This window comes from Aphanomyces astaci (genome assembly GCF_000520075.1).
Source record: "Aphanomyces astaci strain APO3 unplaced genomic scaffold supercont1.114, whole genome shotgun sequence".
NCBI lineage: Eukaryota > Oomycota > Saprolegniomycetes > Saprolegniales > Verrucalvaceae > Aphanomyces > Aphanomyces astaci.
In genome coordinates this window covers 6,404-19,825 of record NW_009798377.1, presented here as the reverse complement: position 1 = coordinate 19,825, position 13,422 = coordinate 6,404, and the positions used below count along the sequence as shown (strand labels likewise).

Genomic DNA, 13,422 nt, shown 5'->3' with positions numbered 1-13,422 from the left:
GATCGTGTCCCATTTCCATAGCACATTGTGCCAGAAACTTGAACGCTATGTCACATGACAATTTGTTTATGGTAATCAGTGACCGTCAATCCAAGTACAACTTACCATCGAGCGTTAGCGGAGCTTTACCTTCGGAGATCGGGTGGTCTCCGTTTTGCTTGAGTGAAGCAATCTGGCGCTTGTATCCATTGGCAAAATCTACTTGTAGTTAGCGTAGCAGCACAAAAGGACAACGATTACGTCACATACCCTGTAGCATGGACAGTAGCTCGTCGCTGAGGACGCGCCCTTCTTCTTTGTAGAGATGCTTGATTGCGTTGGAAAATCCATTGATGGTGGAGTACGAATTGTGCTTGCGAGGAGTTATTTCGCGTCCTTTGGAGTCGCGTTTGATGGATATGTATGCAAGGAACCTTTGGCACACAGCCTTTGTCACAGGGAGGGCCACCTTGCCATCGATAAGTGATTCGGGGGAATAATGTTCGAGCCGACGGGAAAACCGCGCTAGAATTGACCTGTACTGCTGGCGGGTAGACGGAACGATACGCAAAGCAATTATATCATCACCAGCTTGTTGTCCATCAGCGCAACTCGCTCCAATTCTTGGATCCATCGACGTTTGGTGCCGCTCTGAAGCGGTGTGAGCTCTCGAAACAACAATCCGGATAGTGTACTTGCGCAAGAACCATATATCTATCCGTTTCACCTTTTCTATACATTCTGTAAGTTCTCAAAGGCGATGTGTCAGAGGATATATTGCTTTTGCGCAAGATATACTTGCGCAATCCTGATGATTATGCGGATTTTACTTGCGCAAAAAACAACTATTTGCGTTATAGTCGTCGAAATGTCCCCAATAATGCCACCCGTATCCTCTAAAACAGGATACATTGCACAACAACATGCAAAACAAATTCGTTACATTGTTAAAGATTCCAACGAAAACTAATATACTGTGAAATTTGATCTTTACATAGTGCACAGCAGAAATATTATTTTTGATTTGGACGAGCTAGTCAAACCTCCATGCCTGTATCATCGTGATACGGATAAAATACCGAAACTCGACGACATCCGTACAAAAAGCTCACAAAATATCTAAATTTGCTCTAACTTTTGCAATTCATGTCCGATTTCGATGAAATTACCGCCAAAATCACCGTAATGCTTAGCTCCAGCGATTCCCACTCGAAACAGGACGATCGGATTTGAGTGTAATCGCGAAAAAACCAAATCGACACCATGGTCGCGGCCACACTACAGCGTATGAAGGACTTCGTTAAGCAGCGCCGTCAGCGCAGTCTCACGTACGACGAGAAGCTTGACATTCTGTGGCTTCAAGCTACTCTGCGGGAAGACAACACTGTAGATGTAGCTGGCACCATAGCCCGGCTGCTTGGTCGACGTACACGTACTGTTAAAGCGGTTCTGGCTGAGAGTACATGCAAACAGGAGATGTCACAGTCGCGAAGCTACCCTCCAACACGACAACTCATCAGTCACGCGTGCCAAACACACGTGTAGTTCGGGACCTTGTGCAGACTTTTGTCCGCGATCGACCTGTCACCCGCACGCGCACTGTGGCGAAGGACGTTCTCGCCTTGGTGCAAGATGCCCACGTGGTCACCGTTGCCGATGGAGCCAAAGACCACGCCGCATGTCTGCGCGCCGTTCAGCGCTTCTTGGACAAGCAAGGCAACGCACGTGGCAAGCCATCTCGCAACACAACGTATCGGATAACCCCAGCGCACGAGCAAGCCCGCGATTCGAACGCGAACTTCATGGTGCCGACAGTAACGACAGCTCCCCGGCGATCGGTGGCGTACCTGGACGAGGGTTTTATCCACCACCACTACACCCGACATGCCGACAGTCTCTACGACCCCATGGACACCGCAAAGACGAAGCCAAAGCACAAGGGTCGACGTTATTGTTTCATCGCTGGGATACTGGATGAGGCACGGTCGCCTTGCACCTGTTGGGCCTCGACATTTTTGTCGGCGGGAAAAAGAACGGAAGAACCGTGAAAGACTACCATTCTATGTTCAATCACGAGTATTTCGTCAACTGGTTTGGCAAACTACTGGACGAGGTCGAGGAGCTTGGGTGGTCCTCTGCTGTCTTTTTCATGGACAACGCGAAGTACCACAAGGGGAAGACCTCAACGACACCCAAAGGAAGCTGGAAGAAGGCCGACCTCTACCAGGCGTGCCTGAAGTATGACATAAGAGATATCTCACCAACCGACCTAGAGGCAGCGATGTGGGCACGACTAAAAAAGTACATTGACGAGCATATCTACCCGGTCGTGGTGCAGATGGCCTAGGCGCGTGGTCATCATATCGTGTATGCCGCACAGACTTCTCCGAGCTGCACCCCATCGAGCTGATCTGGGCGAACGTCAAGGGCACCGTTGGTCGAGCCTATACGTCAGACACAACGTTTCAAGATGTCTACAAGCGCCTCGACAATGCATTCTATCACCTGGACTCCGAGACCATCAAGGTCACGATCGACAACTCGACAGCCAAGCTCATTGCGCTTGAAAAAGCACTCCGCCAGGCGGAAGAGGCGGCTGCCATGGTCTCTATTGGATCAGGTCATAGCGATGGGGATAGTGATACGTCTTCATCATGTGATGAAAGTTCCGCTGGGTCAAGCGATGGCGTCGACTCGACGACGTTGACGATCACCCATATTAGCCTGCCATGATTAATTCCTTGTAAAACATAATTTGTTTGATGTATCCCAAGTTCTGCAAATTTATATTTTTTACAGTCCTCCATAAAGTAATTGTCAATTGTGGAAGCTCGAGCTGATGCCCTCGATGGTCTCGCGGACTGTAAGTTGGCGACAGCATGAAAACATTTAGGATGGAGATCAATACTGTGCCGAAATACGCCTGACAAGACGCCGAACTGCTTCATGCGTTTATTGACGGTCTCGTGGCGAGCCATGATATCTTTGTGGCGCCTCGGGTTTTGAAGTTGGGGGCATGGGTAGATAAAGTAGTTGGGGTCATTGTACCCTTTGTCTGCAAGCGTCAATTCACCACGGCGGACCATGTTGATGTAGGAATCGCGTGCAAACCGCAAGTCTGGCCACTCCCCACATGGGAGCCCTCCGTTTACCCAAACAATGTTGCCCGTCCGAATGCAGATGCCGACTTCGTAACGGAGGCCTGGACCATGGAACTTGTGGGAGTACCATTTGCGATCAAATGGTATCTGTTCTTGGATGCGGAAATCGGATCCATCGAGAGACACAAATGCCCTTTCGCTTGGACGACTCAACTCCAAACAGCGATCCCACTCAATCTAGCATGACATTAGTTTTAATAACGTAAAGTGCCAATTTAAGGCGTAAGTGCCAATTTAAGTCGTATATCGGATAGCCAATCACCAGGCGAAGTCACTGCGCGGCAAAACCTGTCGAACATAATAGAACATCAAACTCAAACTTTTCTTTTCGCGCCGACCATGCCTGCTCCTCGAACGAGGGGTAGGTACACTCAAGAAGAGCTCGAGTTCGCTGTTAACGAAGTTCATCAAGGGCGACGTGGAACCGATGTTGCCCGCGATACTGGCATCTCCTACGAAACCATCATGCGAAAGGTTCGCCTGCTCAAGGCAGGCAAGGATCTCACGCCAAAGCGGCGTGGTCCCAAGCCACTGTTTCCGGACTCGTTCGAGCAAGACATGGTCGCCTGGATCTCAGCCATGCAGCAAGAAGGCATGCCAGCCACGAGGTTCGTTATACTGCTCAAGGCCAACAAGCTACTCCGACGCCTCGACCCGCTTCAAACGGTTACCGGAAGTTGGTACCGTCGATTCATGAATCGCCACCCCGAGCTGACCACGCGTGTTGCGCAAGTGATTTCCAATGCTAGAAATAGCGTTGATGAGGTTGGCGTAAAAAGGCTTTTCGACTCGATGGAAGAAGCTATTCGCGTGCATGGACTTATCGTCGAGCGTATATTCAACATGGATGAGACATCGTTTGCCTCGCAACACAAGTCAAAGGACGTTGTGGCTCTGAAGGGTTCGCGCACTGTTTGGGCCAAGACTATGACTGCTAGCTTCCACCTTTCTATTGTGGCGTGTGGTAATGCTTTGGGTCAACTTATTCCTCCACTTTTTTTGCTACCTGGTGAATCTCTTGATAAAGATTTGGGTTTGAATTGCAATGTACCAGGAGCTACAGTTTCGACAACTCCTAAGGGTTTCATGAATGAGGATTTGGTTGAAGTTTGGTTGAAATATTGTTCATCTATTGTTGATGATAATATTCCTCGTCCTGATGGTTTGTCTTCACACTATTCTACAGCAATTGTTGAATTATGTGAAACTTTGGAAATCATTTTGCTTTGCTTGCTTTCAAATGCAACACATTTGTTTCAACCATTTGATGTTGCAGTGTTTGGCCCATCAAAAAATGCGATTCGTTGAGCCATTTTTGACGCCATGATTAACGACGGTATAAATATGAATCAATTCAACATAATCATCACATTTTTGAAATTAATTTATGACGTTATACTATGTAGAGTTCGGAGACATGCACTCGATATCCAAAGCTGCAGCAATTTCAATCGCTTCAAACGCGTGGACTAACCATGTCTTGAAAACAAATCTGGTCAGCGGATTTCGAACGTCTGGGCTGTTCCCTGTGTCATTGGAACAAATGATGACACGCTTTGAAAAGTTCAAAGAAGGCGGCGTACCTGAAACGCATGTTCACGCGGAGTGGCTGGAGCGCCGCGTTGAGCTTACCCTAGAACTCATGCACGAAATCGATCAAACGAAGGAAGAACGGGATGCAGCGGCTAAGAAGACAATGGAGATGCGTGCAATGCGAGCCAAAAAGAAAAAGAAAAATGAAATTTCCTCGATCGGCGCTGACGAGCAAGGCCTTGATGATGTGGACGGTGACGAAAACAATGTCGGCGACGGCAACGAAGACGGCGACAACAACGAAGACGCAGAGATGGCTGAATTCGTTTGCCTAGAGGAAGTAGTGGTTTAGTTCTTGATAATGAAATCATCATTCTCCTCTTACACTCTTGGCTGTGGGTGGTATTCGTTGTACCAAAGTGCGCAGTGCCAAATTGAAAATGGTCTCCAAAGATTTCGAAGGACTCAGGAAACGTATAACCTGTTAGAATAAATAATTTCCCTGCCGAAATTGAATACCCTAATCGCATAATTTCGATGCAAAACGTAATACAAAATGCAAGGTTAAATTATACGACTTAAATTGGCACTTAGACCAAATGCAAGCGTGCTTACAAAATTGCATTTGTGTACCTCTAAATGACCTTAATACATCATGCCTCTGTTTCGATTGGGTTGTGGAGTGATTTCTCTACACGGGGAACGCTTCAGAATTTTCATCCGATGCCTCAGACACGAGAAAGGGCCATTTTACCAAAGCAAAAAATGTGGTATGTCAGGTTGATATACAACCACGTTGAGACTAGCAATTAATGTAACCCAAATCCAAACCCAGCGTCGAAAGGTCTTTTCGTCGGCTTGAGTAATGCAGTGATGAACGTCTTCAGTACCATATACTTTAAGAAAGAACAGAGCCCAGAGCAGGTGGATTGGACACGAGGACACTGGGCGTCGGTCCTCAACCATAGTCCATACAAGGCTAGCACAAAGGGGGGTCACCCCAAACATAGCCTTGTATCGTCGGCAATTGGACTCTAGTGGTGCACCATGACGGTTCATCATGCGGCACCCATGGTGCCAGAAGGTCGGAGTCAACCGACCTGCCATCGATTTCGAATTTGCGCGCTTTCTTGAAACGCAGTTATCCGGATTGAAGTTGAAGCTGGGCTTACTATTATCAGTTTTGTGTCTACTAAGCACCACTTGCAAATGATCTTGGATATAGTAGTACATATAGTAGTAGTAGTATCTACTAAATGAATTCAGATGCCCACACACAAAACGACGAACATGTGAACAAGGCGAAGAAGAGTGTTCGTCCGAGGATTCCGTGATGAATATGCGATACCAAAGCAAATCCTCTCGTATTTGTCTACTTATTATTGCATAGATTCAAATATCCATTGAGATTATACAAGATTAGCTCGCAGAAAAGAGTGAAACCCAGTGCTTAAAAAGCCGAATTCGTCCTCCTTCACGACGAATGTCTGTGTTTGACGTGAAATTCAGCGCAGATCCTGCGCATTCCGTACAAAGTACTTGTAGTGACGGTTGTTGATACACTTGTAAGCATTACATATCCATCATCAGATTCATAATCCTTTCGTAGAAAGTCGAGATATCGTGCGTCAAAGTATTCGAGATGTCCGAATTGAAAGAAATTCGAATTCAACAGAACGTTACGAATGAACATGTTGAACATCTAGTACTGTACGCTAGTAGGAACTAGCATTATCCGGATAGATTTCAAATTGCGCGCGCAATCCTCGTTCATTTTCGAAATGTTCGTACAATGCACCGACAATCATCATGCAGGACTCGCAGTAGCGCGGCCACACGAGTAGCATGGAGCACGTCACCTCCATGTGAGGCACAGAAGCTACTCGACGACCTGGTGAAATCGAGTTGTGTGAGTGCGTCAACAAAGGCTCGTGACGTCTACGACGAGCACGTATTATTTCAGCAGTACAGCTTCGACGCATTTCGCGCCCACTTCCGAAAGGCCATGTTACGACATGGGGCAACATGTAAGACATTGTGTATTACACTATCCTTTAAATCACTAATGTATGCAGTGCAATCGACAACACCTAGGTATGAAGCGACTGAAATTCCGTGTCACGAGGACATAACATTTGAGTTTGGTGAAGAGGCTTTTCCAACATCCGATAGAATTGTCAAATTTGTCAGCTACCCTTGCAACATTTACCAGTACCACCGTCACCCTTCGCGGGAAGTCAGTTTTTGTGTATTGTTCGCAGAGCCTCGAAACGCCACTAACGTGGAAATCACAATCGGCCCAGCCAGCGAACCATCGAAATTGATTTCGAGTGGCCCAAAGACACATGGAACGTGGACGCAGCCTATGGGGATGTCAAGGTTGAAAAACCCGACACCTTTGACATTCTACCGCGGACTTTTGCTGCACGAATCGGCGCTGAGTTGCTCCGTGCCACCGACCGGAAGTCCCCCAAAGCACATGCAACTATCAACTTGCCTGTTCAAGTTCACTTGGATAGTCTGAAAGTGTTCAAGACGTTCAGCCAACAAACCATTTTGTTGGAGGCGACGGTTGTGAACAACGATCTCCACGCAACAACAAGTGTTTGGACCATTTAGATGTTTTATTCACTTCATTGATCAGTAGCGTTTTTCTTTATTCTAATGAAATACTCATTTGATTTGATTTATCATGTCGTTCTCAACAAAAAATGGGCAAACGTACACCGCTAGAATCATTGGATACACGATTTCCCGCAACATCCTGGCCAAGATCGTCGACTCGTACTTTGATCTGTGTGTGACAAAGTCTCGCATCGACACTGCTGTGGCCATGTTGCTCAAACCTGTCAAGTGAAACGACCAACCACGCAAGTGCAACCTCAACTAAAAACAAAACGTGCTTCAAGGTCTGTCACCGACCCATACATTTTACGGCCCACCGGGTTGGCCAGGGGTCTCCACCCCCTCTCGGCGGTGTCCTGCTCCATGACGCCATGCGGTGTGGCTTCATGCGTGCGTGGGGATGCTCATGGGAGCGGCCATTATCCCACCCGGATGCACCTTTCCCTCCAACCTGGGACTCCGTCCTACCCCCGGTGAGTACATACAGTACGACGCTAAATCTCCGGGGTTAACTACATAGCTAGTGGTTAGCTATCGCTAACCACTGAGATGCACTTAACCCTTACCGGTAGTAAGAGGTGAGGTGGTCCGAGCATACAAAGTTCCATTTAAATACTCAAATTGCAGTGTTTTCTAAGAAAAACCATGGAACTCTTTTACTCTCCCATCCATCCCATACGTCGCACTTTCTCCAGCCTCTGGACGTCGCTGTGTTTGCCCAATTCAAACGGTTACTTTACGTCGAGTTGGCCCACTTTCGCGTTGTTCATTCACGCTTTGCAGCGACAAGTGACATAGTCGGTGTTGCATCCAATGCCGTTGCCAAGTGCCTCACCAGGACTTGCATTGTCAGTGGGTTCGAGAAGGTGGGTATTTGCCCGTTGTCTCGTGACATCATGATGGCCAAGATTGTGGGGGACAAGCCTGGTTTGAAGGCGACAACGGTCATTCAAGCAACGGTGCGTGTCGAAACCCGGGTTGTTGTGCACTTACGCGAGTTGGAGATTGACATCGACTCTGCCCGTGTTTTGTGCATCAACGACGCTGTGGTTCAAGCGTTTACCAACAGAGCCAGCGAGCCCAAAGGTGAAGATGACTGGATTCATGGTGGCTTGCTCATGACTGCTGACGACATTGCGAGCAAGGTGGTTGACAAGGAAGCCAAGAAGAAGGAAAAGGAAGAAATCCTCGTGCAGAAGAAGAAAGCCACTGCACAGAAGAGAGTCATTGCAGGGAGAACGAAGAAGGCGTAGGATGAACGACGTCGTGAGACGTCAGAGCGCAAGTTGATGTCGTTGGAACATTCAAGCAAGCCCGTTCGTCGCAAGAGGCCACGCGCACCCGATGGATGGTGTTGAAAATTTTGTTGTGTAGTTGTCCGGATATTCCAATAAATGCTGTGCAAAACAGGAAAAAATTTCAGATATAGTGGCACGGATTTGATTTCAGCCAATCGAGAGTTTTAATATTCACACCCGAATAACTTTTGAATTAGAGCTAAAATCGATACAACACCAAGTCACACGGTCTACATTTAATCTCCTCTTTACAAAACGGTATTATAATTGCAAATCGGCCTTAGGCCCTGTTAGGGCAACTTCACTGAACAATCACTGAACGTTTCAACACTGAACAACTTTATTCTGATTGGCTAACTTATCCGAAATCCGGATGCGTTCGTTGTCGGAAGTGTTCAGTGGTGGCACTTTCACCACGGGACTCGGAATCCTGTGTTGGGATCACCCCTCCCACCACTGGATGCAATTGATTGGCAATTATATTTTCATACATATTTCAAGTGATATTAATCGAAAATATCATTATGTAAATTTCATGGTTTGGCTTACAAAGTTAGTCCACATGAGCGGCGAAGAATCGGCCGTCGGCTCATGCAGGTAGAGGTAGCTAGACCCTCCGCGAATGCGCTTTTTGGTGGAATAGTAAGATATGTACGTATGTGTGCGACCTAGTGAATATCACAGGGCTATGCGCTGTAGCGCTCGCGTACCACGTACCCACTTTCATGGCAGCTTGCATCACCACACGTCTCAGCGACCACGGCAACACTTAGGCCATGCTTTAGAGTCAACCACATCATAAATGAACCTAATTACTAACGATTACGACGAAGTTGAGGCTCCAACCCGCGCTCATTGCTCATGAGCGACCCAGCGCTCGCATCCTTCGATCCGTTCCGACGTTTCCCCGGACATGACAAAATGTTGGCCGGATAAAGTCACCGGATAATTCTCATCGTTCAGTGTTAAAACGTTCAGTGATTGTTCAGTAATTTTGCCCGAACAGGGTCTTAGGGAAGTCCTTCAACGAGGTCCTGTAAATGTGGCACGGAACTCGGCCCTTACGTATAATACGGGCTAAAATGGGTCAAATACCTGAACAACAACAGGTTTCAAGAATCCCGAAGTGAAGACATACGAAGGAATAATAAGGTATCGCGGCATGATCTCCATGAGACGATACAGTCAGTATACCCATGAAATTAATACCCCGGAGTAACGTTACATGTGTATCAATCAATCGTGTACTTTGGTAAGTGGGAAGGTGCAGAAGCCAGCGGGGACACTGGGTGGTTGCGGGTGAAACGGAAAGTGAATTAGCTCAGTAACCAGTGAGAACAACTGGCACTAGAGGCTCGCCGGACTAGCTAATGACTAACCAATCAGGGCATGGCATCATAATGATGTACTGTGGATATGACTGGCTATCTAGAGTACTATGTGTGAGGAAAAGCCTCTAAAAGGCACAAAAACCTCCTACTTGCTGCAGCCAATGCTGCTACCTGATGCTTCAGGGCAGTGGTGATGTTCATGACATAACAAGGTGTTCTGACTGCCTCCCAACAACTCCACGCAGTGTCACCGGAATCAGGTGCCCATAGTGCAGCAAGAGGTCAGCGGTTAGACTCAGTGAGTCTTATGTCCGGGACGAAACTCGTCGGACACCCCTCTTAGCGGGTCCCTGCCAATTGGTCCTTCCGCACGACATGCCAATGAAGAGACCGGATGGATCGAGTAACCATCGGGATGCGCCCCGTTGTCTGACCTGTCACGGTTGGGGCGTCTTCCGAACATGACGGGACTGGTCACCGGCTGAGTTTATGCTCCTTGGCTTGGGCCAAAGTGGTCGGAGGGCTGCAGCTGCTCCACTCGTAGTTTATTGCGCAGTGTGCAGAACGTTGTAATGTCAAATGGTTTGGTAAAGACATCCGCGACTTGGAGTCGTGTATCTATGTACTCGATTCGAAACACTTGTTGTTCGACGAGGTCGTTGATGAAATGGTAGCACATCGATATGTTTCGAGCGCCCACGATGACCAGAGTTGTTCACTACCTGGATGATGCTTTGATTGTCCTCATGGGTAATAGACGAGTGATGCGATGACCCATCTCACCTGCTGTCTACTTGATCTACAAGCATTCTTGTGCTACTGTGCACATAATCATAAGTCTGCCTAGGTGGTAGAGCGAAATATGCTGCGTAGTCTCTTATCGATCCAGTAGCAGTAGAATGTCACAAAGCTGGCGACGCAGCGACGAGTGTCAACGCAATTAGCGTAGTTCCTATCAGCAAATGCGTGCAGCGGAGCGGTGACGTTGTGTTCACCACCCAAGGCGAGACCGTAGTCGATCGTGCCTCGAATATATCGAAGCGCTCGCTTGGCTTCTTGCCAATAGGCTGGGCCAGGGTTTGTTAAGAACTGACTGGCTGTTGGACGACGTAAGCCACGTCTGGTCGGGTGCTGATCATGAGATACATGACGCTCCCGCCGACAGATCGGTACGGCTTGTCCACCATGTAGGCGCGCTCAGTTTCGTTTTGACACATCGACTCAGAGAGTTTGAGGTTCACCTCCATGGGAGTGGGTGAAGGTTTGGAGTTCTCCACGCTGAACCTCTTGAGAATAGAGGTCGCATATTGGGACTTGGGTTCCACATTGTTCGAGACCATTCGCAACGAACTCTCACGAATGAACTTGAGTGGGCCAGGGTCGTGCATTTTGAAACGTACCGACAGGCCATATTTGATGATTGCCGTCATGTCCTTCGTGGGAGCCATGGCGACGAGGTCGTCGACATAGACGCCGATATAAACGGATCGTCCGTCCATGACTTTCGTGAAGACACGCCTGTCTTTGACGAGTTGGGTGTACCCTTGCTCGCGCAAGTAGGTAGCCAGTGTGTGGAACCTCAAGCGTGGAACCTGTTTTAGGCCGTAGACGCTTCGAAGTACTCGTAGTACGTCGCGAGGATGTTTGACGTATACCTCACAGTCGATTTCTCCATTGAGAAAGGCAGTGATGACGTCCATCGCGTCAATCTCATAGTTGAGGACCGCGCCGAGAGTAAGCATCATTCACAGAATTTCCTTTGCGATGACTGGGGAGTAATTTTCCTCGAAGTCGACTCCTTGGACTTGAGTGTGTCCTTGGATGGCAAGTCGCGCTTTGTAGCGGGCGGCCTGTCGCGTAGCCTCAGTGGCTGACTCATCGTATTTGGTCTTAAAGACCCAGCGCATGCCCAGGGCTGACCTCCCTGGAGGCAATGTTGCGCTCTCGAACGACATGTTCGCCTCATGTGTAGCCAATTCGAGCAGCATGGCTTCATGCCAATGCGCTTTGGCTGGTGACTTCATAGCTTGCGCATATGTTGCATCTCAGTAGGTGCTTTGACCTTGAAGGCCCAGAGAACATGCTCTGATGTCGAAAGGGATCGAGCGCCCGAGGCGTCCTCGACATATGGCAGAAGTAGTCGTGCAGGGTCGTCGGGTTGACGTCGCCGTGTCCAATGTAGAAGTCTACGATGCGTCGATGACGCACGCGTTGGTGTGGTCGTTGTGATGTTCGAGACCACTAGGGTCAAGGTAGAGTCTCGAGCGACTGGATTGCCGAAGGTGACAATGTTGGCTTGAAGGTAAATGTCATATTCACGTACTCCAGAGTAGGGGAGTTTGTACTTCTCGTGAAACGAGGTACGAGGGACGGGAAATACTTCCGTCGTTGAGTTGAATGTCAATGATCGATGATGTTTTGGAGTCGGAATATTCGTCGACTTATTATCGTGTCGATCGATTCAATGTCGACGTGGACTCGGTGAGCCTCCCGAAGGTGCTGAGCCTCCCGAATCGCGAATGGCTTCTCAGCCTGGTAGGTCGAGTACTACAGGTATTTGCCGTACTGGACTCGTGGGGCCAGAGTATCAGAGTATAAAGCCTCCCCAAGTGAGGGTATAGTTGTGGTTGCTGTAGCAGCCACCCCAAGATGCGATGGTAACGGGGGTTGTGTTTGGGGATGTGGCTTGTCCACAGTAAAACAATTACGGTGTGGAAGCTCAATCCGCAGTCGTTTGACTTCCTCGACTGATTTCAGGAGGGGAAATGATGTTCAACAAAGGTGACATAACGGCTCGTGAGCACATAGTGCGTCTCAATGTTGAGGAGCTTGAACCCTCGAGATGTCTCGGGTAAGCCGATGGAGTTCACATTCCTGCCACATAAATTTTGCTGAAAACCACAGAACAGACGCCACCTGTCAACTCATGTGTTGAGGTAGAGTCTCGAGTGAGGTGGATGCGCATCAAGGTACTTAAAAAGGGAATTGTATTACATCTGAATTGTTGGTACGACACTACAGCTGACCGTATTCCGGGGTACTAGTAATATATAATCGGATGGTGATAAGGAATACCGTAGAATGAAAGTGCATACGATAGGAATGAACGTCCATGTCCATAACTCAGGCTGTAGAGTGAATCTGAGGCACAGCAATGGCTCATTCAACAGGCCAGAGGTAGTTCTTTAATGTAGTATATGTGTGAAGGGTATGTCTTCCCTGGAAGTGCTCAAAATGGATGGCTCTAAGGGGCCACAACATCCATGTCAATACCTCAGGCTGTAGAGTGAATCTGTGGCAGTACAAAGGCGCGTTCAGCTGGCCAGTGGTAGTTCTTTAACGTAGTGTATATGTGCCCTCGAAGTGCTCGAAATGAATGGGGCCACAACGTCCATGTCCATAACTCATGTTGCAGTGCGAATCCGAGGCAGCACAATGGGTCGTTGCGCTGGCAAAATGCAGTTCTGTAGTGTAGTTTGTGTGCGGTGGATATGT

The 13,422-nt window shown here is 48.2% G+C and overlaps 3 protein-coding genes across 3 annotated transcripts; 2 read left to right on the top strand and 1 right to left on the bottom strand.

Moving 5' to 3' along the window:
- Window positions 1-1,266: 1,266 nt before the first annotated feature.
- H257_17658 (hypothetical protein) lies at window positions 1,267-2,712 on the top strand (the record flags this gene model as incomplete). Its single annotated transcript, XM_009846525.1, has 4 exons — window positions 1,267-1,405; window positions 1,525-1,920; window positions 1,959-2,311; window positions 2,371-2,712. 4 exons carry the CDS (start codon window positions 1,267-1,269, stop codon window positions 2,710-2,712), a joined length of 1,230 nt encoding a protein of 409 aa, XP_009844827.1.
- Window positions 2,713-2,796: 84 nt separating this feature from the next.
- Window positions 2,797-3,589, bottom strand: H257_17657 (hypothetical protein; the record flags this gene model as incomplete). Its single annotated transcript, XM_009846524.1, has 3 exons — window positions 2,797-2,840; window positions 2,888-3,317; window positions 3,566-3,589. The coding sequence occupies 3 exons, from the start codon at window positions 3,587-3,589 to the stop codon at window positions 2,797-2,799; spliced, it is 498 nt and encodes a 165-aa protein (XP_009844826.1).
- Window positions 3,590-7,365: 3,776 nt separating this feature from the next.
- On the top strand, window positions 7,366-8,551 carry H257_17656 (hypothetical protein; the record flags this gene model as incomplete). The annotated part of the gene is made up of 3 exons (XM_009846523.1): window positions 7,366-7,526; window positions 7,583-7,771; window positions 8,152-8,551. 3 exons carry the CDS (start codon window positions 7,366-7,368, stop codon window positions 8,549-8,551), a joined length of 750 nt encoding a protein of 249 aa, XP_009844825.1.
- Window positions 8,552-13,422: the final 4,871 nt, after the last annotated feature.